General features: G+C 44.6%; 1 protein-coding gene across 3 annotated transcripts in view; it reads left to right on the top strand.

Moving 5' to 3' along the window:
• The window catches only part of slc7a2 (solute carrier family 7 member 2), a 211,002-nt gene that overhangs the window by 34,485 nt on the left and 153,202 nt on the right, over nt 1-23,315 (top strand). The window contains exon 1 of one of the 3 annotated variants that reach the window (XM_038791095.1): nt 14,465-14,610. The exons of the other annotated variants lie outside the window; for them this stretch is intronic. Coding sequence (XP_038647023.1) covers nt 14,605-14,610 — 6 coding nt within the window. The 5' untranslated portion in view covers nt 14,465-14,604. Of the gene's footprint in view, nt 1-14,464; nt 14,611-23,315 lie in introns of those variants that run through there. 3 annotated transcript variants of the gene reach the window in all.

The raw sequence follows: 23,315 nt of genomic DNA, 5'->3' as shown, positions 1-23,315 counted from the left end.
AGGAATCCAAACCTGCTATTTTGAAAAGAACAAGAAGTATCCATACTACAGTCTTAAAGATACCAGGTCTTGAGTGTTGTGAGCTGGGCCACCTCTTTTGAAAAGGGGTTTTTGGTTTATGGGATCTTGTTATCAAATTGGCTCCGTTTAAAGGGGGGAATTTATTAAGGATTATACTTAGTGCTATAGCTGTGTGGGGTATTTATGTTTGTAGTTGATAAAAATGCTTACTGTGTGTGTTTATAAAAATGTTAACTAAATTCGTAGAATAAACTTTGATTTTGATTAAAAGTGCTTAGGCCTCTGTTGAATAAAACCTGAAAAGTAGACCCTTGTGCTCCTCATAATCAAAATCTATAAACAGTTGTAGGTCAGGTGAACTCCATGATATACTTTGGAGTTTTCTAAACCCTGGCCCATAACACCTGAAATGATGCCCAGTTCAGGGTGTGCATGAACGTTAACCACAAACATGCACCCCCTAACCCCCCTCCCCCAATACCAATGTTCAGTATATATATATGACAATAATTAAGTGTGCCTTGCAGCAGAGTTAAAGCCAACCCTGCATTAAACCTGGTGTGGTTGCAGTAGAGACTTGCCTGTCCAATCCCCTTAGACCCTTGGGCGGGGGGGGGGGGGGGGGGGGGGGGGGGGGGTGTGCAGTCTGTGAAGCCTGACTCTGATCCCTGTGACCGCTGTGTGATGCAAGCTCTGCCAAGTCACCTTGGAGTCCCAAGCAAACTGCAGTTCGCAGGCTGCACATTGTCTAAATGCTGTTTAAACAATTGTTCTAATTGCACGCCAACATGGCCAGCCATTGACTGATGAAGTGCACAATCGCTTTCTCGGTTTAAGTTATCAGAAATCCCATTTTTGGTCTTATCGCGAGATTTACCTCTCATGCCAGCCTGACACCTGCCTGAGCGGGAGAGGAAATCCCGTCCTGGGAGACATGTTCAGTTTTTCTCAGGACTCAATGTCGAGAATCATAGAATCTCTACAGTGAAGAAGGAGGCCATTAGGCCCATCGAATCTGCACAGACCCTCTGAAAGAGCACCCTACCTAGGCACATGTCCCCACCCTATCCCCAAAATTGAGTCACCCCACATAATCCTTTGGACACGAATGGGCAAATTGGCATGGTCCATTCACCTAACCTGCACACCTTTGGACTGTGGGAGGAGTACAGGAGTACTCAGAGGAAACCCACAGAGATGGGAGGAGAAATTTCAATCTGCACACAGTCAGCCAAGATTGGAATTTATCCTGGATCCCTGGCGATGTGAGGCAGCAGTGCTAACCACTGTACCACCCATGTAGTTCCAGTAATGGCCACTATTGTGTTCTGTCACTGCTAGGACTACAGAGCTGCCAGCTAATCAGATTGCGTTGAGGGACAGAAGTCCCACTCTCATTAAGGCTGCCCCCAGCGTATTATTGCCCTGCAGCAGAACAGATTTAAAGTTCGCCACCTACCGGCCAACTTTTCAATAAGGGTGGGGGCAAGGAACACTTCCCACTCTCTTTCCCCCTGCCATGAAATGTATTCTTTTTTTCTACTCTTAACTCTTAACAGATTTTTTTTTCAAGCAAGCATAGGAAAAATCTAGAATTCTCTCCCTAAAGATACTGTGGATGCTTGATGAATCAAAATATTCATTCAAGACTGAGATGGATAGATTTTGATATAGTCGGACATGAAGGGATTTGGAGCAAAGACAGATAAATGGAGTTAAGGTAGAGCACAGCCATGATTAGATGAATGATGAAATAGACTGAAGAAAGTGACTTGCCATGCTGTTTTCCTGTGACAAATGAAACCCGCATGGGGGGAAAATCTGCAAAGAAATTGTAACTAAAATCAGTCAAAGATTGCAGTGGGTTAATACAGTAACTTCCAGACAAAAGTTTTAAAAATCTAAGAATAGGTTGCTTGCAATGTTCACCCTACTCTTTTCCTTTTGTTCCACATCAATAGGTTAGAAAATATTACCAAGCTCAAGCAATGGTTAAAAAAAATTCAATTGACATATTAGAATCATTGCTACCATCAGCATATTTCTAAATGATAGTTCAGTGATTTTTCTGCCTAATTTACTTAAGCCCATGAAAAAGAGCAAGCTGGAAGCTTGTTTTCTGAGTGTATGTGTGCACACAAAAAGCATTTCTTCAGCTTGATCAATGCTTGAGTACCCATTACATTTGTTTACATTTGAAACATTTTGGCAAATTATTGTGGGAAAATGCACAAGAGTCCAGGCGGCGTGGGACCTGTTTGAACAGTGTCTCTTTGTGAACCATTTTATATGGACTAAGAGTATATTAACCACAACATGAAGAGTTTCGACTGTGTCAGGAAATTTTAGAAATAGAAAATTTGCTTGATGTGTTTAAAAATTATTTTTGGGGGGATTTTCAGCAAAATTATCATCCAATGACAGCATTATGCTGCAGCACGGAGGCACAGTGGTTAGCACTGCTGCCCTCACAGCACCAGGGACCCAGGATCAATTCCCACCTTGGCTGACTGTGCATTTTCCACTTTCTCCCCGTGTCTGTGTGGCTTTCCTCCGGGTGCTCCGGTTTCCTCCCACAGTCCAAAGATGTGCAAGTTATGTGGGTCGGTCATGCTAAATTGCCCCTTATTGCCCAATGGTTGGGAAGTTACGGGGATGGGGTGAGGAGTGGGCCTAGGTAGGGTGCTCTTTAAGAGGGCCTGTGCAGACTTGATGGGCCAAATGGTCTCCTTCCGTACTGTAGGGATTCTATGATTATCTATTTCTATTATGTCGATGTCAATACTTAACAGCAAATACCATTAAACTCTGTCCAAAAAATGTTGGGAGATTTGATATTACATTGAGAAACCCACACAGATACGGGGAGAAAGTGCAAACTCCACACAGACAGCTGGGATTGAACCCGGGTCCCCGGAGCTGTGAGGCAGCAGTGCTAACCACTGCCTCACCGTGCCACCCACAGAGTCCCCACAGAGCCGCACTGACCCATTGGCTTCAACACGGGGACCACGGGCACGGCCCAGGCATAGTGGGCAGGGTCCATGCATTGCCAATCCAAATGTTGGTGACGCCCCAAATGCTGGGCCTGTTGCCTTGGCTACCACCAATGATAGGCGGACTGGTCTCCATATGCCACGGGCACATGGGCAGTGCCCTTGATTTCTAAGGGCTCCCCAGTATACGTTGGCTTGTTTGGGCCCCCGTGTTGCAAAGCTCCAGTGGCTGAAGGCATGTCCGGATGGCGGTAAACGTGTGAAGGCTGACAACCGAAACTGCCGCTCCTGCGTCCAGTTCCATCTCAGTGGGGTGGCCGTTTAACAATGTCACCCGGATAGGTGCCGTTCTGGGGTCAGTCACACAGCAGCGGTAGGGTCAGCCCCTCAGCGTCAAAGTCCTCCAGGAAATGCGTGCGGCCTCTTGGAGGGAAATGGCAACTTGTTCATTGCCAGGGAACGAGGCCCTCACACAATTGTCTGGAGCCTCGTTCCTGGCCTTGGTTTCCCGCTCGATACTGGCATCTGTCACCCGGGAACGCTGAGTCGGGGCTACTCCATGTTCGCTCCGGGGTGAGTCACAGTGGTGAATGTGGGGCCTACGGTGGGCCTACCTGGAGACTGCGGTCAGCTCTTTTCTGGGCAAGCGCTGTGTCGACGGCCTTGTCAAGGGTCAGGGTGTCTCCATTAAGAGCTTCGGCTGCATTTCTGGGTCCCAAAGCCCACAAACTAAGCAACCCCACAGTGATTCAGCGAGGGCAGCTCTGAACAGGCAGGGGGCAGCAGTCCCCAGAACCATACTAAGAATTCCCCTGTGGACTTCGTTGGTGTCTGTGAAGCGGTGTGGAACCGGTACAGTCGGAACATAATCGGTCGCTGTGGATTTAGATGATCGCCCGCCCGGTCAATCAACGCGGCGAATGGCAATCCACCCAGACTGTCCGGGTAAGTCAAGTGCCTGATAGTTTGTAAGTCGGCCCGCCAACGGGCTCGCCAATCGGCGCGGAGGACATACTGATCGGCGCGGCGCGATTCCCGCCCCCACCAATTCCCGGGTGGCGGAGAATTGCGGCCACGGTGGGAGCGGGATTTTCGCCGGCCCCGGGCGATACCCCTGCGGGGGTCGGAGAATTTCTCTTTCCCTAAACTGCTTCAAGGTCGGGGTTTATATTCTGTGGGGAGCTTCTCCAGTTAGGAGGGAGCTCCGCCCCCTATTCACCTCAGTAGCTCATTCTCAGGTGTTCAGGAGGGGAAAGAAAGAAAATCACTTATTGTCACAAGTAGCTGGCTTGTAAAGCAGACCAAGGCCAGCAGCGCGCGTGTCCAATACCTGTACCAGCCTCCCCGAACAGGTGTCGGAATGTGGAGACTAGGGGCTTTTCACAGTAACTTCATTTGATGCCTACTTAATAATAACAATAAGAATATTGTTCTTTCACTTTGGACACCTGTGTTCAAGTACAGACAGATTAACATGTTAAAATTGTCTTTGTTGGCTGTTCTGCATGACATCAGTGGGCTACAGACAGCAGCACCTTGGCATGAGCCAGAGCGGTTAGCTGCATGACAATGCCATTGGAACTGGTGAATTATGTGGTGTGGCAGCAGGCATGCTGTAACCCTGAGAGTGCTCAGCAGGTGCCTGTACCTTGGAGACCATAGTCACTTTTCTGGGACTGCACTTCAGCATTCCTCAGGCTCTGTGCAAGAACTCAGTGCAGGAGTGAACGGCATTTTGAAAAACCCTGTCAGTACTGGGCTCCAGAGCCAAGATGGTAATGTAAGCGGCCAATGACTGTCAGCACTGTGCACAATACTGTGTTTGTGCAGCTAACCAATCACCCAAGTTTGACTGAGCTGTCTGCATGATCTGTAAAAACCACCCCTCTCCTCACCACATAGGTTGGAGTCATCTATGCACTCAGCCATTGTGAGCTACTCACTTGCAGGCAAAGCTAGAACACTTAGCATTTCCTGGTGTATGCCCATGAGCCATCTTCAGCAATAAAACAGAAAATACTGTAAATTACCAGCAGGTCAGGCAACAAGTTTTATTTTATTCATTTACAGGATGTGGGCATCGCTGGTTAGGCCAGCATTTATTGCCAACCCTAGTTGCCATTCAGAAGGTGGTGGTGAGTTGTCTTCTGGAACCGCTACAGTCCCTGAGGTGTAGGTCCACCCACAGTGCTGTTAGGTATGATCTTGACCCAGTGACATTGAAGGAACGGCGATATATTTCCGAGTCAGGGTGGTGAGTGACTTGGAGGGGGACCTCCAGGTGGTGGTGTTCCTAGGAATCTGCTGTTCTTGTCCTTCGAGATGTTGTGGGTTTGGAAGGTGCTGTCTTAGGAACCTTGGTGAGTTACAGCAGTGCATCTTGTAGATGGTACACAAGGCTGCCACTGTTCGTCGATGGTGGAGGGTTTGAATGTTTGTGAAAGGGGAAGCAATCAAGCGGGCTGCTTTGTCCTGGATGGTGTTGAGCTTCGTGAGTGTTGTTGGAGCTGCAATCATCCAGGCAAGTGGAGAGTATTCCATCACACTCCTGGCTTGTGCCTTGTAGGTGGTGGACAGGCTTTGGAGAGTCAGGAGGTGAGTTATTCACAGCAGGATTCCTAGTCTTTGACTTACCCTGGTAGCCACAGTATTAATGTGGCTGGTCCAGTTCAGTGCCTGATCTATGGTAACCCTCAGGATGTTGACTGAGGTTGATTGAGGGGATCCAGTGATGGTAATGCCATTGAATTTCAAGGTGGGTGTTTAGATCCTCTCTTGTAGGAGATGGTCATTGCCTGACACTTGTATGGCGTGAAAAAAGTGGAAGTCCACTTCTGTGATCAAGAGTTGACTGATAGGGTGGTAATTGGCAGGTTTGGATTCATCCTGTTTCTTGAATACAGGACAAACCTGGGCAATTTTCCGCATTGCTGGGTAGATGCTTGTGTTGCAGCTGTACTGGAACAGCTTGGCTAGGAGCGTGGCCAGTTCTGGTTACTGAGGGAGATAGAAAATGGGTGACCAAAAGAAAGAGCAAGAGTAGGAAGGCAGTGCAGGTGTCCCCTGCGGTCATCTCCCTGCAAAACAGATATACCGCTTTGGATACTGTTGAGGGAGATGGCTCACCAGGGGAAGGCAGCAGCAGCCAGGTTCATGGCACCGTGGCTGGCTCTGCTGCACAGCAGGGCAGGAAGAAAAGTGGCAGGGCTATAGTGATAGGGGACTCGATCGTAAGGGGAATAGACAGGCGGTTCTGTGGACGCAATCGAGACTCCAGGATGGTATGTTGCCTCCCTGGTGCAAGGGTCAAGGATGTCTCGGAGCGGCTGCAGGACATTCTGGGGGGGGGGAGGGTGAACAGCCAGCTGTCGTGGTGCACATAGGCACCAACGATATAGGTAAAAAACGGGATGAGGTCCTACAAGCGGAATTCAGGGAGTTAGGAGTTAAACTAAAAAGTAGGACCTCAAAGGTAGTAATCTCAGGATTGCTACCAGTGCCACGAGCTAGTCAGAGTAGGAATGTCAGGATAGATAGGATGAATGCGTGGCTCGAGAGATGGTGCAAGAGGGAGGGATTCAAATTCCTGGGGCATTGGGACCGGTTCTGGGGGAGGTGGGACCAGTACAAACCGGACGGTCTGCACTTGGGCAGGACTGGAACCGATGTCCTAGGGGGGGTGTTTTCTAGAGCTGTTGGGGAGGGTTTAAACTAATGTGGCAGGGGGATGGGAACCAATGCTGGAAGTTGGAAGGTAGTAAAACAGGGACAGAAACAAAAGGAAGTAAGGGGAAAAGTGCAAGGCAGAGAAGACATAGTCAGAAATCCATAAGGGCGACAGTACAAGGTACAGTGACTGAGGGGAGCACAGTGAATAGGCCCAGTAATAACAAAAGGAATAAAACTGGAGATGTTAAGATTCAAAACAGAGGTAAAAAAACCAACATAAGTGTACTTTACCTGAATGCTCGTAGTATTCGGAATAAAGTAAATGAGTTGGTGGCACAAATCATCGTAAATGACTATGATTTAGTGGCCATTACTGAAACATGGTTAAAGGATGGTCACGACTGGGAGTTAAATATCCGAGGGTATCAAACTATTCGGAAGTACAGAGTGGATGGTAAGGGAGGTGGTGTTGCTCTGTTATTTAAGGATGACATCCGGGCAATAGTAAGGGATGACATCGGTGCTATGGAGGATAAGGTTGAATCCATTTGGGTGGAAATCAGGAATAGTAAGGCGAAAAAGTCACTGATAGGAGTAGTCTATCGGCCACCAAATAGTAGTCTATCGGCCACCAAATAGTAACGAGATGGTGGGGCAGGCAATAAACAAAGAAATAACTGATGCATGTAGAAATGGTACAGCAGTTATCATGGGGGATTTTAATCTACATGTCGATTGGTTTAACCAGGTTGGTCAAGGCAACCGTGAGGAGGAGTTTATAGAATGTATCCGCGATAGTTTCCTAGAACAGTATGTAATGGAACCTACGAGGGAACAAGCAGTCCTAGATCTTGTCCTGTGTAATGAGACAGGATTGATTCATGATCTCATAGTTAGGGATCCTCTCGGAAGGAGCGATCACAATATGGTGGAATTTAAAATACAGATGGAGGGTGAGAAAGTAAAATCAAATACTAGTGTTTTGTGTTTAAACAAAGGAGATTACAAGGGGATGAGAGAAGAATTAGCTAAGGTAGACTGGGAGCTAAGACTTTATGGTGGAACAGTTGAGGAACAGTGGAGAACCTTCCAAGCGATTTTTCACAGTGCTCAGCAAAGGTTTATACCAACAAAAAGGAAGGACGGAAGAAAGAGGGAAAATCGACCGTGGATATCTAAGGAAATAAGGGAGAGTATCAAATTGAAGGAAAAAGCATATAAAGTGGCAAAGATTGCTGGGAGATTAGATGACTGGGAAATCTTTAGGGGGCAACAGAAAGCTACTAAAAAAGCTATAAAGAAGAGTAAGATAGAGTATGAGAGTAAACTTGCTCAGAATATAAAAACAGACAGTAAAAGTTTTTACAAATATATAAGACAAAAAAGAGTGGCTAAGGTAAATATTGGTCCTTTAGAGGATGAGAAGGGAGTTTTAATAATGGGAAATGAGGAAATGGCTGAGGAACTGAACAGGTTTTTTGGGTCGGTCTTCACAGTGGAAGACACAAATAACATGCCAGCGACTGATAGAAATGAGGCTATGACAGGTGAGGACCTTGAGAGGATTGTTATCACTAAGGAGGGAGTGATGGGCAAGCTAATGGGGCTAAAGGTAGACAAGTCTCCTGGCCCTGATGGAATGCATCCCAGAGTGCTAAAAGAGATGGCTAGGGAAATTGCAGATGCACTAGTGATAATTTACCAAAATTCACTAGACTCTGGGGTGGTCCCGGTGGATTGGAAATTAGCAAACGTGATGCCACTGTTTAAAAAAGGAGGTAGGCAGAAAGCAGGAAATTATAGGCCAGTGAGTTTAACTTCGGTAATAGGGAAGATGCTGGAATCTATCATCAAGGAAGAAATTGCGAGGCATCTGGATAGAAATTGTCCCATTGGGCAGACGCAGCATGGGTTCGTTAAAGGCAGGTCATGCCTAACTAATTTAGTGGAATTTTTTGAGGACATTACCAGTTCAGTAGATAACGGGGAGCCGATGGATGTGGTATATCTGGATTTCCAGAAAGCCTTTGACAAGGTGCCACACAAAAGATTGCTGCATCAGATAAAGATGCATGGCATTAAGGGTAAAGTAGTAGCATGGATAGAGGATTGGTTAATTAATAGAAAGCAAAGAGTTGGGATAAATGGGTGTTTCTGTGGTTGGCAATCAGTAGCTAGCGGTGTCCCTCAGGGATCCGTGTTGGGCCCACAATTGTTCACAATTTACATAGATGATTTGGAGTTGGGGACCAAGGGCAATGTGTCCAAGTTTGCAGATGACACTAAGGTGAGTGGTAAAGCGAAAAGTGCAGAGGATACTGGAAGTCTGCAGAGGGATTTGGATAGGTTAAGTGAATGGGCTCGGGTCTGGCAGATGGAATACAATGTTGACAAATGTGAGGTTATCCATTTTGGTAGGAATAACACCAAACGGGATTATTATTTAAACGATAAAATATTAAAGCATGCCGCTGTTCAGAGAGACTTGGGTGTGCTAGTGCATGAGTCACAGAAGGTTGGTTTACAGGTGCAACAGGTGATTAAGAAGGCAAATGGAATGTTGTCCTTCATTGCTAGAGGGATGGAGTTTAAGACTAGGGAGGTTATGTTGCAATTGTATAAGGTGTTAGTGCGGCCACACCTGGAGTATTGTGTTCAGTTTTGGTCTCCTTACTTGAGAAAGGACGTACTGGCGCTGGAGGGTGTGCAGAGGAGATTCACTAGGTTAATCCCAGAGCTGAAGGGGTTGGATTATGAGGAGAGGTTGAGTAGACTGGGACTGTACTCGTTGGAATTTAGAAGGATGAGGGGGGATCTTATAGAAACATTTAAAATTATGAAGGGAATAGATAGGATAGATGCGGGCAGGTTGTTTCCACTGGCGGGTGACAGCAGAACTAGGGGGCATAGCCTCAAAATAAGGGGAAGTAGATTTAGGACTGAGTTTAGGAGGAACTTCTTCACCCAAAGGGTTGTGAATCTATGGAATTCCTTGCCCAGTGAAGCAGTTGAGGCTCCTTCATTACATGTTTTTAAGGTAAAGATAGATAGTTTTTTGAAGAATAAAGGGATTAAGGGTTATGGTGTTCGGGCCGGAAAGTGGAGCTGAGTCCACAAAAGATCAGCCATGATCTAATTGAATGGCGGGGCAGGCTCGAAGGGCCAGATGGCCTACTCCTGCTCCTAGTTCTTATGTTCTTATGTTCTTATGGAGCACAAGTCTTCAGTATTATTGCTGAAATATTGTCTGGGCCCTTAGCCTTTGAAGTGTCTCGTGCCTTCAGTCATTTCATTATATCACGGGAAGTGAATTGAGTTGGATGAAGACTGACATCTGTGAGCCTGGGGACCTCCAGAGGAGATCGAGATGGATCATCCACTTGGTTCGTCTGGCTGAAGATTGTTGCAAATGCTTCAACCGTATCTTTTACACAGATCTGCTGGGCTCCTCCTGAGGATGGGGATGCAGACCCTCCTCCTCCTCCAGTGAGTTAATTAATTATCCACCACCATTCACGGCTGAATGTGGCTGGACTGCAGTGCTTAGAGCTGACCCATTTGCTGTGGAATTGCTCAGCTGTGTCTATGACTTGCTGCTTATAGATCATAGAATTTACAGTGCAGAAGGAGGCCATTCGGCCCATCGAGTCTGCACTGGCTCTTGGAAAGAGCACCCTACCCAAGGTCAACACCCTATTCCCATAACCCAGTAACCCCACCCAACACTAAGGGCAATTTTGGACACTAAGGGCAATTTATCACGGCCAATCCACCTAACCTGCACATCTTTGGACTGTGGGAGGGAACCGGAGCACCCGGAGGAAACCCACGCACACACGGGGAGGATGTGCAGACTCCGCACAGACAGTGACCCAAGCCGGAATCGAACCTGGGACCCTGGAGCTGTGAAGTATTTGTGCTCTCCACAATGCTACTGTGCTGCCCATTAATTATGTTGTTTGGCATGCAAGGAGTCCTGGTGTTATAACTTAATTTTTTGGTATACCTGATGTTATTAGATCTGTTCGAAGTCTATCCCATTTAGCACCGTGGTAGTGCCACGCAACGCGATGGAGGGTATCCTCAGTGTAAAGACGGGACTTTGTCTCCACAAGGACTGTGTGGTGGTCACTTCTACTGATATTGTCACGGAAAGATGTATCTGCAGCAGGCAGATTGGTGAGGGCAAGGTCAAGTATGTTTTTCCCTCACCACCTATCACAGTCCCTGTCTAGCAGCTATGCCCTTTAGGATCCAGCCAGCTCAATCTGTGGTGGTACTACTGAGCCACTCTTGATGATGGAAGTCCCCCACCCAGGGTACATTCTGCACCTTTGCCATCCTCAGTACTTCATCCAAGTGGTATTCAACCTGAAGGAGTACTGATGCATCAGGGGAATGTTATGTGGTAATCAGCAGGAGGTTTCCTTGTCCATGTTTGACCTGATGCCATGAGACTTTGTGGGGTCCAGAGTCGATGTTCAGTACTCCCAGGGCAACATCCTGTAAGCTATATACTACCATGCCACCACCTCTGCTGGGTCCATCCTGCCAGAGCGACAGGACATACCCCGGAATGGGTGTCTGGGACATTATCTGTAAGGAATGGTTTAATGAGTGTAAATGAGTTCATATTTAAGATTACATCAGGCTGTTGCTTGACTCGTCTGTGAGACATCTCTCCCAACTTTGGCACAAGCCCCCAAATGTAAGGAGCACTTTGCCGGGTCGAGAGTGCTGAGTTTGCCATTGTTGTTTCTGGTGCCCAGGTCGATGTCCGTCTGGTTTCATTCCTTTTGTAGTGTTTGAATGCAACTGAGTGGCTTGCTGGGCCATTGCTGTAGGTCTGGAGTCACATGTATATATTTTTAAAAAATCTTTATTTGCACAAGGTAGGCTTACATTAACACTGCAACAAAGTTACTGTGAAAAGCCCAAAGTCGCCATATTCCGGCGTCTGTTTGGGACACAGAAGGAGAATTCAGAATTCTCAGCTGGTATGGGAATTGATCCCGCACAAGGTGGCCTTGTTCTGCATCACAAACCTGCTGTCTAGCCCACTGAGTTAAACCAGCCCCTGTAGGCCAGGCCAGGTAAGATGATGGGTTTCCTCCACCAATGGATATTAGTGAATATCAGTGGATATTAGTTCGACAATGGTTTCCTGGTCATCATTAGACTTTTAATTCCAATGTTATATAAAGTTTAAATTCCACCATCAACCGTGGTGAGATACAAAACCTCATCCCCAGACCATTTCCCCTGGGTCTCTGGATTACTTGTCCAGTCACAATACCACTGCACCCTCCCTTCCCTGTGGTTAGAGAAACAGGCCTAGATTTTTGTTCATGCAAGGGTTTCACAGAGTCAGAATTCCCAGTTATGTGAACCTGACTTGTGTAACCAATAAAAGTAATACTGAATTAATATACATATTTAGGGGTTTATGGATCAGAATTACTTGAACTGCATTTTATAATCTGAAAAATACATAAAATGCTCATTAAAAGTATACTACCTATATTTGTAGTGTTTTGAATTTAGAAGTTAGGAAGGTGGGCACATTGGAGCCTTAATCTTTAAAGGTCTGGATTCTCTGATCCCTGACGTCAAAATTGCGTTTGGTGAGTGTGTGGAGGATTCTGGATGATGACATAATCGGGGGCGGCGCTACTTTCACAATGCTCCACCCCCCGAAAGGCGGCGTACTCTAGGTGTAGGCCGCACACCGTATCCACCACCTCAGGCCATTGCCTGAGGCCTGCCCCACGATGCTCCATCCCCGACCAGCTGAGTTCCCGATGGCGTGGGACACATGTGGTCTCACCCTTCGGGAACTCAAGTGTGGCGGCTGCGGATCAGGGGAGAGCTGATCCGCGGGCAGGGGGGCACTGTAGGTGGGGTGGGGGGAGGGGGTTCCGGGACGCGCGAGCCAGCCAAAGGGGGGACTATTTTTGCAGTTCGGGTGTGCCATGAAGCACGGCGCAGCTGCTGCAGGCCGGTGCCGTGCGCATGCGCGACCACAGACCCAGCCATGCTCTGGGCCGTATCGGCAGCTAGACCCCCCCCCCGGCCTGGAGCAGGGAATCGGTGGCCGTTTTGCGCCACTTTTCCTGGCATTAAACACCACCGTTTTCACGCCGGCGTGGGGATTTCATTACCAAACAGAGAATCCAGCCCAAAATGTTCGCATTTTTCAAAAAATTTTACATTTGCTTACATTTGTTTGTAAATATCCCTTTTGACTAGGTAGAAATTATTAAAGACATGCCGATGAAGAATGGCCTTACGGCGTGGATGCATGATATGTTGATATCCATCCTTCCGCTTGCCTGTTTGTGTTTAAATCAGTTGAATTTAAAGAAGAGCAATGTGTGTTTTTAGGGTCACTGCCCAAATTGGTTCAATTAACTGGATTTTGTCTGTTGGTACAAATCAGAGGGCAAAGCATCGGTGAGATTTTTATTTTTAATGCATAATTGTAATAAGTGTGTATTTGCACTTTGCTAGGTATAGTTTTTAATGAAAGGATCAAATTTGGTAAGTTCTTTTTGATGCATTAATTTTGATTCATTAATTGAGATATTTCATTGGTTAATAAATGATCATGAATGCATTGACAACCTTGTAATAGCAAGAATAATACTGAAGTTTTTTTATTTTTTGCTCCATTTCATTTTCTATACTGGAACTAGAAAATCAGTCTTTATCTCAATATGATGTAGTTGCGTGGGACTCTATCATGAAATCTTCAAACCAAAAGCTAATTTGTTTTGTTTGCATTGAACTGATCGTTGGCTTGAAAAACGCCTCTGGAAATAATTTGGCTGCAAGATTTTTCTTACAACTTATACCATCATCACATCAGTCTAGACATTTTTAACCATGGTGGGGAAATGACATGCTTTAGGCTAATGAACATTTAAAAGGACTAAGTAAGGATGACAGAAGCAGTTATTCATTGATAAAACACATCAATAACATCAATATTAATTCTGTTTGCTTTGAGAGAAGATCGTCTCGAACTGGACAATAGATCAAAGGTTTCAAGACTGCTTTTGGAAGCTGAGATAGCCTCTGTTCAGCAGCCATGAACTGAGTAAACTTGACAATATCAGTATACATTGAATTCCATGGAGACAATCCATATAAAATGCGAAAAGAAATCTGTCAATTCAAAATCCTTTTTATTTGATGAATATCAAGTGGTATTAAATATGTGTGCAATGTGCAGAAACTAAAGCATTTTATGCATTACCTTGTGAAATTGTGAAGCAAGTAGAATGAAACTTTTGATTTTTTTTTATCAATCATACTTTTACTTATAAAGATAATTTCTAAAGGACATAGTTTTCTCATGTGACTGAACAATGGCTGCATTTTTTCCTGAAATCACTGACATTTACAAGCGGACAAAGCATAGACTGAAAATTCAAATTATATGGATCAAGAGGTTAAAGAATGCACTCATTTATGGCATTGTGCATTTACAATGGCCTCTAAAAGGTGCATTACAGGATCTTGAAGCAGGCATACCTTACAATGGATATCTTTGCTTGATTTGTTTGATAACAAGGAATAGTGTTTCCACCAGAGTAACGGATTTGTTGTACAGAATCTATGATCACATGCTGAGTATTAATTCTCCGCATTTCAAGTCAGACTGAATAAAGCTTGTAACCTTCAGAACGTGTCTCAGAATTCATTCAACCCAGACAAAATGGAATGATCTCCTCTCCTGAAATTACTAAAATAGCATTCTAAATGAAATGAGTGCAGGCTGTTCCAGTGGAGGGGCTGTCCACATTAAAGATTGGCACATTGCACAGTTTGTTGCCATTTGTGCAATAGTCTTGCTTGGGGTCTTAGTCAGGTATGTCTTGACGTTCTGGACTGTGGAAGGAAACTCAAGAAGGCTATGGAGGTAAGTGCTTTTATTTATAAATAAAGTTCCAGAAAATATTCTGCATTTTGTTGGTTCTCTATTTGAATGTTGAGTACGGACTGACCACCCTGATGTTTGCTAGTTGGAACCATGACTTCAAACTTTCAGTGTACATTCAAGAATTTTCATTTACAAGTTAATTGTTTCTAACAATTGCAAAGTATTTAGAGCAACACTGAAATTATCTGGATTTTCAGATTAATTTAAAGGAACAGTCGTCTCATCCAGCATCATTATTATTAATGTGAAATATTAATTTATAGAGATTACACATTCAATAACATCCACCACATATCCAAAATGAAACTTGTTTCCACAGGATTTCTTAAGATTTGAGCCATCCAGGTGCAAGGATGTTGTCTTTCCTACATAGCTAACTCAATATCGGGGACCCAGAGCCAGGCCACAAGAAACAGAACCCCCAAAGAAACACCGAGAGGGGGTGGAGGGGGGGTTGGAGGATGAGGAGAAAGGGGGCGAGACCAATCGACAAAGGTGGGGGAAAGGGGAAAACACCACGCGCACGTAAATAGAAGATTACTGCGCACTGTATATTAAGCAAGAAAAGATCCTGAAACAACAAAAGGAGGGGGTGGGGACATTGGGGGGAGGGGGTGGATTGGCACAAAGGAAAATGTCATGTATATTGTAACCAATGCACATACCCTTGTTAAATGTACAGTGTACAAAATGTGAAAACTTCAATAAAATCATTAAAAAAACATAACTAATTCATCACCTAAAACTAGAATAGCATTCTGCTTTATGATTTTTAAAAGTTTTATTTCTTCCCATTATCATTAAAAAGAAGTAAAGATCATGGGATATTTGTTTGATTGTTGTCTTCTTGGTATCTGTAATCTATCCTTTCTCATTCGACATTTATTGCACAATCATAGCTTTTTTGCATAACTTATTTATGGAGAATATAAAATCAGTTTTCATTCATAAGAACAACTCAATAACAGTGTATTAATTCTATATAATACCTCAACCATGCTATAATCTTCTCCATTAAGCCAGAAGAAGAAGGAAAAATATTAAATGTGCCTGAATGAGTTAATGTAATATTTACTTTAAAATATATTATATATGCACCCTTGGGTGCTGCCCCCCCCCCCCCCCCCCCACCCCACCCTCCTCACTGTGCCCTCGCTCCATCCCCTGGCTGTTACCTCACAGATTGGCATGGTTCCTGCTCTGCCCAAGCCCGCAGGAAACTACAAAAGGTTGTGAACGTAGCCCAGGCCATCACGCAAACCAGCCTCCCATTCATTGACTCAGTCTATAATTCCCGCTGCCTCGGAAAGGCAACCAGTATAATTAAGGACCCCACACACCCCGGATACACTCTCTTCCACCTTCTTCCGTCAGGAAAAATATACAAAAGTTTGAGGTCACGTACCAACCGACTCAGGAACAGCTTCTTCCCTGCTACCATCAGACTTTTGAATGGACCTACCTCGTATTAAGTTGATCTTTTCTCAACATCCCAGTTATGACTGTAACATTATATTCTGTAGTCTCTCCTTCCTTCCCTATGTATGGTATGCGCTGTCTGTATAGCATGCAAGAAACAACACTTTTCACTGTATACTCATACATGTGACAATAATAAATCAAATCAAATCAGTTACCTGAAGTCAATGCTGGCAAGACAGTTTACCCACAATTCGATTCTGCAGGAGCTTGAGTTCCCAATGGTTGGCCAATAATCTCACCTAGATTATTTAGATGAGGCACAAACACAATTTCAGACTGCTTACAGGCCTCCTAGTTTAGGTTTACACATCATCACATTCCCAGTCCCTTGTGTGAAATGTCATGGGTAATGGAGCAATGCACTTGAAGTTGTCTCCGTATTTTAAGGTGCTACCCATGGTGGTGAGAGGATTAATAGTTTTATCAACAAAGGAAAGGCATGACAGGAAGTAAATGTGATTTATAGACTATGAACAAACCGTAAAATATCACAGATTCCACTAGATATCTTGTTACTTGCTGACACGTGGTTGAAGGAAAAATATGAACCAAAAAGTTAATATGAAATCTTTAATATGAACTAATAGGAGTAGAATTATTTAACTTGTTAGTTGATGGGTGCAAAGTGGAAGTGAGGAAATATTTTAATTTAATCCTTTACAGTCCCCCTATATTTGATGTAGAATATGAATGAAGATTGAATGGTCTTAATTCAGTTAAATCCTATAAAATAAATGTGCATTTAAAAAATATTAAAATTAGAGCTACAAACCTTTTAAGGAACGATAATAGAAAAAGCAACCTATATTTTGTATTTAAAAACGCTATAAAAGGGGTAACTAAATATATAATATAAATTCCTTGGATGTGAAATGGATTAAGAAAGGAATAATAAAAAAAGAGAAAATAATAATGTTCAAGTATGTTCAATGGGCAGCACGGTAGCAATGTGGATAGCACAATTGCTTCACAGCTCCAGGGTCCCAGGTTCAATTCCGGCTTGGGTCACTGTCTGTGCGGAGTCTGCACATCCTCCCTGTGTATGCGTGGGTTTCCTCCGAGTGCTCTGGTTTCCTCCCACAGTCCAAAGATGTGCAGGTTAGGTGGATTGGCCGTGATAAATTGCCCTTCGTGTCCAAAATTGCCCTTCGTGTTGGGTGGGGTTACTGGGTTATGGGGCTAGGGTGGAGGTGTTGACCTTGGGTAGGGTGCTCTTTCGAAGAGCCGGTGCAGACTTGATGGGCCGAATGGCCTCCTTCTGCACTGTAAATTCTATGATCTATGATCTAAGTATGATGTGCTTTATTTGTAAGGAAGGTAGGTACTGGGATTCAGCATTGCCAGGGGTGGGCAGCAGCTCTGCCGTTCCCCAGTTTACTGTATTTTTATGTTGAAAGTGTTGAGCTTGAAGCTTCTGGAAATTTGATCTATTTCTTGGGAGCTAGTGAGGGGTGTAGCAGGTAGTAGGCGTAAATATAGCAGGGAATTAGTGGGGGGTGGAGCAGGGAGTTAGTGGGGCGTGGAGCAGATAGCAGGCGGAAGTGTAGCAGAGAGTAGGCGGAAGTAATGTTTTGCAGTGACTGTGATGTGAGGAAGAAGCAGGTGGTCTGTTGGCCATGGAAGCTATGCAGCAGTGTCTGTTGCAAGTAGAGAAGGCATGGGACTACATGTGAAATGCCTTATTTTCTGATTGTCTTTTAAGGCAACAAGTCTGTGCTAGTGGAATACCCCGCACCTCATTCACATATATAAATATGCATGAAAAGGGTCCCAAAGAAACTGGAAAAGATTCTGGCACATCATGAACGCTGTCCATAAAACCTGGGTTTGGGGAAATATTAGGGCCACACCTGACCAACTAAAGGTAATCTCCTAAAGATGCTGCTGAAGGAAATTTTTATTTTATATTTTTGTACTTCTAATTATTACTTGCGTTTTGATTCACATATTAATTGGATTTGCAGGGTACTCCTCTTTATTGCATTCCTGTGTTTTTTTTCCTCGTTGAAATTTAGCTTTCCTTACCTTTATATTCCTAGTCAGATGCAGAAGCCCATAAATGATCAGTATGCTGTATATTCTCAAAACGCATTGCTCATAAGGTTTATAAAATTAATAAAATTAGCATAACTCAATACGATTTGCTTTTTAATTGTGTATGCATTCTAGCTACATTGATATTTCAGGGACATAAGGACACAAAGTGCGGCACCATAGCACCTTTATTTTTGGCACTAAGGATGATGTGTTAGGGACAAAATGATACCTGCGACACATGCATACATTTCTGGTGTGGGTCACATCACATGCCAATTTGGGTTGGTCGAATGTTAGGTCTGTGCAGCATCGGATAGGCAGATCGCAACTCCAGACAGTGAGTGACACTGATTTACCTTTATTCTGCACCAATCTGCTATAGCATCAGCGCTTGAACCATCATGAGATAAGAGGGTGTCTACTGAGTAACAATGGCTATTTCCTGAATACCTATTCCTGATTTTGGTGCACAACCTGAGGCACACATGATCATCATGCATTTAGTAAGAGCCATCCTGCCTTACACAGTGTCATCTAACAAACCATTGTGGTGCCTAAAATTGCTCTCCAAAGTATCAAGAATTGTGGTGGGCTGCTGCATCCTGCACAACCGTGCCACCTTGAGGTACAGTCCTGGCCATCAGGTACTCACAAGTAGCTGATCCAACAATGGTACCAGTGAACACAACTCCAATTCCTTATTTGGTAAAAACTTCACAATTTACCTTTGTTCTGGACTGTTGCACCTAACATTTGCATAATTTACAACTCCTTTCTTATGAACCGTTACAGTCTTGGCCACAATACTGAAATAAAAGTCACCATAAATCATAACATCTCTTTTTCAAACATATCAGCAATATTCCACACAAGTCAATGGAGCACCCTTGTGCATTGCCTTAATGCTTATCTTCCATGTGTCTTTGCTATTGCAGGGCAGCATGGTAGCAGAGTGGTTAGCACTATGGCTTCACAGCGCCAGGGTCCCAGGTTCCATTTCCGGCTTGGGTCAGTGTCTGTGCGGACTCTGCATGTTCTCCCCATGTCTGCGTGGGTTTCTTCCGGGTGCTCCGGTTTCCTCCCACAAGCCTCGAAAGACGTGCTCTGAGGTAATTTTGTTATGGGCCAGGGTTTTGAAAACTCCAAAGTATGTCATGGAGTTAACCTGACCTGCAACTGTTTATTGATTTTGGTTACGATGAGCACACGGGTCTGAATTTCAGATGTTATTCAACAGAGGCCGTAAGCACTTTTAATCAAAAACAAGATTTATTCCAAGAATTGAGTGAACATTTTTATAAACACACATAGTAAGCATTTTTATCAACTACCAACATAAATACCCCACACAGCTACAGTATTCTATGTATCACCCTGAATAACTTGCCCCCTTTAACTGTTCCAATTTAATAACAAGATCCCATAAACCAGTACCCCCCCCCCCCCTATTCAAAGGTGTGGCCCAGCACAAAGGACTCCAGACCTGGTATGGATGCTCTTGTTTCCTTTCCAAAACAGGTTTGAATTCCTTCCAGAAAGCAATTATTTCTTTTAAGTTATCAAGTAATCTGTAAATAGCTTTAAAAATGCAGATAGAGAGGCACTTCTTTTTCAACCTGTGCAGAACAAAACCAGTTCAAACTCAAAGCGAAAGTAAAACTCCAGAGCCACAGCCAGCTCCCAACTCAAAAACAAAAGTAAAAATCAACTCCCAGAGCCACAGCCCAGCTCCACCCACACAATGACATCACTGAAACATTTCTTAAAAGGACACTCACATGACAATTTGGACATTCTGAATTCTCCCTCTGTGTACCTGAAAAGGTGCTGGAATGTGGCTACTAGGGGCTTTTCACAGTAACTTCATTGCAATGTTAATGTAAGCTTACTTGTGACAATAAAGGTTATTATTATAGTGCCCCTACACGGTGCTGCCCCAGTAGCTGCAGCATGGATGGTGGAAGGCTGTGGGCTCTTTCTGTGAGAGAGACTGCAGTGGGATGACCTCTGGCATCGAATGGCTGGGTTTGGACTACAGCACCTGAGCAAGACTTGCAGTGATCTGTGTTGTTTGGGTGACTGGCAACAGCAATGGAATTGGCAGACTGGCAGTGATGGGAGGCTGATTTTTGTCATTGTACGAGGACAGCAGTTTCACGCACCACAAAGTCACTGCCACTTTACGGGGCGGCACTTCAACTATCCCAGCAATGAATTGGGTGGCAGATTGCTAGATTCTGAGAGACTCGGCCAGCCCTTTTGTGTGCAATCTATGATAGCAGTGGTCTGAGTTTGGGTGGCAGCAAGCTGAGCTGCATTACTCTGATGTGAACTCCCCTGCAACACCAATGTGTTAGTTTCTGATTTTACTGAAATGGAAGCATGTGTTCTCATGGAGTTTGTCACCACTTCCATCCTAATAAAGGAGATGAATTCTAACCCAAAGGAGAAAATGCTGGAAAATCTCAGCAGGTCTGGCAGCATTCATTGGGAGAGAAAAGAGCTAATGTTTTGAGTCCAGGTGACCCTTTAACAAAGCTAAAAGACAGAGAAAGTGGGAAATATTTATACTGTGGGGTGAGGGAATGAAAGATGAGTCATGGCTACAGAAACAAAGGGGAAAGAGTGCTAATGGCAGTCCCCAGAGTGAATAAAAGGTGTGAAAGGCCAAACAGCAGAGAAACTAATATCAGAGGGTAAACTGTGACAGATGTGGGGAGAGGGGGGATATGGATTGGAGAGTGGTCAAATGAGAAAAAGGGGAAGCAAAGGGGAGAAAAGGTAATGAGAGTGGGAATAGGATGGGAGGAAATATATATATAAAGAAATAAATAAAATGTAGAAGACAATTAAAATGAAATGGAGATGAATTCTAAGATCTGTGTAAAGCCCTGTGCAAAGTTGGTGTCAAACCTCTCTATGTTCCTTTTACTGCAGACTTACAAGTGTTTCATCGTGCATACCATCAGTCTTCTTGCGCAAACTGACCCAATGAAGCCACCATCTGCGTCCTTTGTAACAGAATTTGTGTTGGACACTGATTGCCACCGAACTAGTACCTTTGTGCGCCTTTCCTCAGCCCTGGCTGCAGGCCATTTATACCTAGTGTCTCACCACATGTAGATCCTATAGTATCAGTATCTGAACTGATGGCTATTAGAGCAAGAGACAGTATTTCTTCATCAGCCTCTCCTTCCTTAACCACTTCCTGGCCAGGTTGCAGTTCTTGTATACCTGAAAAGAGAAAAGCCCAAGGAAATGGTTGTTGTGAATGGAGTGGGAGAGAGCATGAGGTACATCCTCAAACCATCAAGTTTATAAATCAGAAGAGGTTGCCAGATGAGGGATAAATGGGATGTGACGAGGAGAATTAGAGTGTACTATCATCTTCAATTGTTTCAACCTCGTTGTTGGTCAGAGCTTTAACCATGGCTGCTCCAATGATGGTGTACATCATCTCTACCATTGGGTGAAGATATGCAGCCCGCCTTTCCCTCGCCAGTCAACTCCTGATGTTTGTGGTTATGCTCTGACTTGTTACGCAAGGGAGAGGCAAATATGTCAGTGAGTGCTTCATGGTTGAATAGCTGGTAGTGTGCCCAAATTGAGAGATGTAGCCTTGAACTTTTCAGCATCGAAAGCGCACTCTTGGCAGGCCTGGAAGTGGTGAGAAACGTGCTCCCGGCCACGGTCGGCCCTGGAGTGTAATTTCACGGCGGATGGCTAATTAATGGTCAGCTGGTGTGAACTGCTCACTGTGAAAGGCTGAATGCTGCCAGGGAGGGCAGACAGCAAGAAAAGTGAGGGTGCTTCAAATCTGCTTCCTTGTGGAGAGCAGCTGCAGAGCTATCTCAGGGAGCTGCTGACCCGTGAACAACAAATATCAACTGACGTACTGCGCCACAAGTGTCTAGGCAGCACAATTATACACAGACCTCAGTCCCCAGACACATTTGTTAATTTACTTTGAACCCTGACCTTTCATCCCACCATGGATCAAGGTTGTTGCTTAAGCATAAAGGCTGCCTTGCCATTGACCTGCCGACCAACTGTAAAGACAGGCAGGCAATGCAAAGTTCCAGTCAATTGGTGTTTAACTAATTTGCATAGGCCTCTTGATTGTCGGTGGGTAAGCTTTCGACTCTTGCACGTGCCCAAATTTTGAAAGTAAAATTCTGGCTGTGGTTGTGAGGCTTGGAGCAATGCTAAGTATGTGAGCGTGAGGTGAAGCTTCATGTGAGTAGGAGTCCAGTTGCTAGATTGTTGGTAAATGAGTGTGAAAAATGTAATAATGTATGAGGTTATTGATTCATTTGTAACATATGTCATTTGAAGATCAATTCCCTGATCTTGATCTCTTAAATGACACCATTAAACTTTTTCCATGCTGCTTCTGGGTCCTTTGAGCTGCTCTGCTGACTTCGACAATGATGGTTGTCTGGTTCCACTGTGCTTGCAAAGTTTGTCTAGCCTAGAGGGCCTCCTTGGTCCAACTGGATTGAGGACCTCACTCCTTGTGTTCACCTCCTGTACCAAGGTCTCTAGTACAGAATTGTAAGAGTGCACTGTCTGCTCTGTAACACCATATTTGGTCTTCTTACCAGCCAAACACTGTTTCCAAACAACCTTTGCACCTGCTGGAGCCAGAATGCACCTCTCGTTTAAATGATACAGGCTGACTTTAAGTGACACTAAACGTGCACAGATTTGGCACCCCGGTTAAGGGCTGTAGCCATTCAACAGCATGTTTAGCACTGGACTGCATACTATTGGGGGTGGCACTGTAGGTGGCATGATAGAACAGTAGTTAGAACTGTTGCCTCACAGCCCCAGGGACCCAGGTTCAATTCCGGCCTTGGATAAATGTGAGGAGTTTGCACATTCTCCCCGTGTCTGTGTGGGTTTCCTCCGGGTGGCCCAGTTTCCTCCCACAGTCCAAAGATGTGTAGGTTAGGTGGATTGGTCATGCTAAAATTATCCCTTAGTGTCCAAAAGGTTCGGTGGGGTAACGAGGTTATGGGGATAGGGTGGGACCGTGCAACTAGGTAGCGTGTTCTTTCGGGGGGTCGGCGCAGACTTGATGGGCCAAAATTGGCCTCCACCTGCACTTTTGGGGTTCTATGATTTCTACTATAATTTATGTTAACAGACAGAGCAAAGTTTTA

This window comes from Scyliorhinus canicula, chromosome 3 (assembly GCF_902713615.1).
Source record: "Scyliorhinus canicula chromosome 3, sScyCan1.1, whole genome shotgun sequence".
In the NCBI taxonomy this organism is placed as follows: domain Eukaryota; kingdom Metazoa; phylum Chordata; class Chondrichthyes; order Carcharhiniformes; family Scyliorhinidae; genus Scyliorhinus; species Scyliorhinus canicula.
This window is presented reverse-complemented; position numbering and strand designations above follow the sequence as displayed.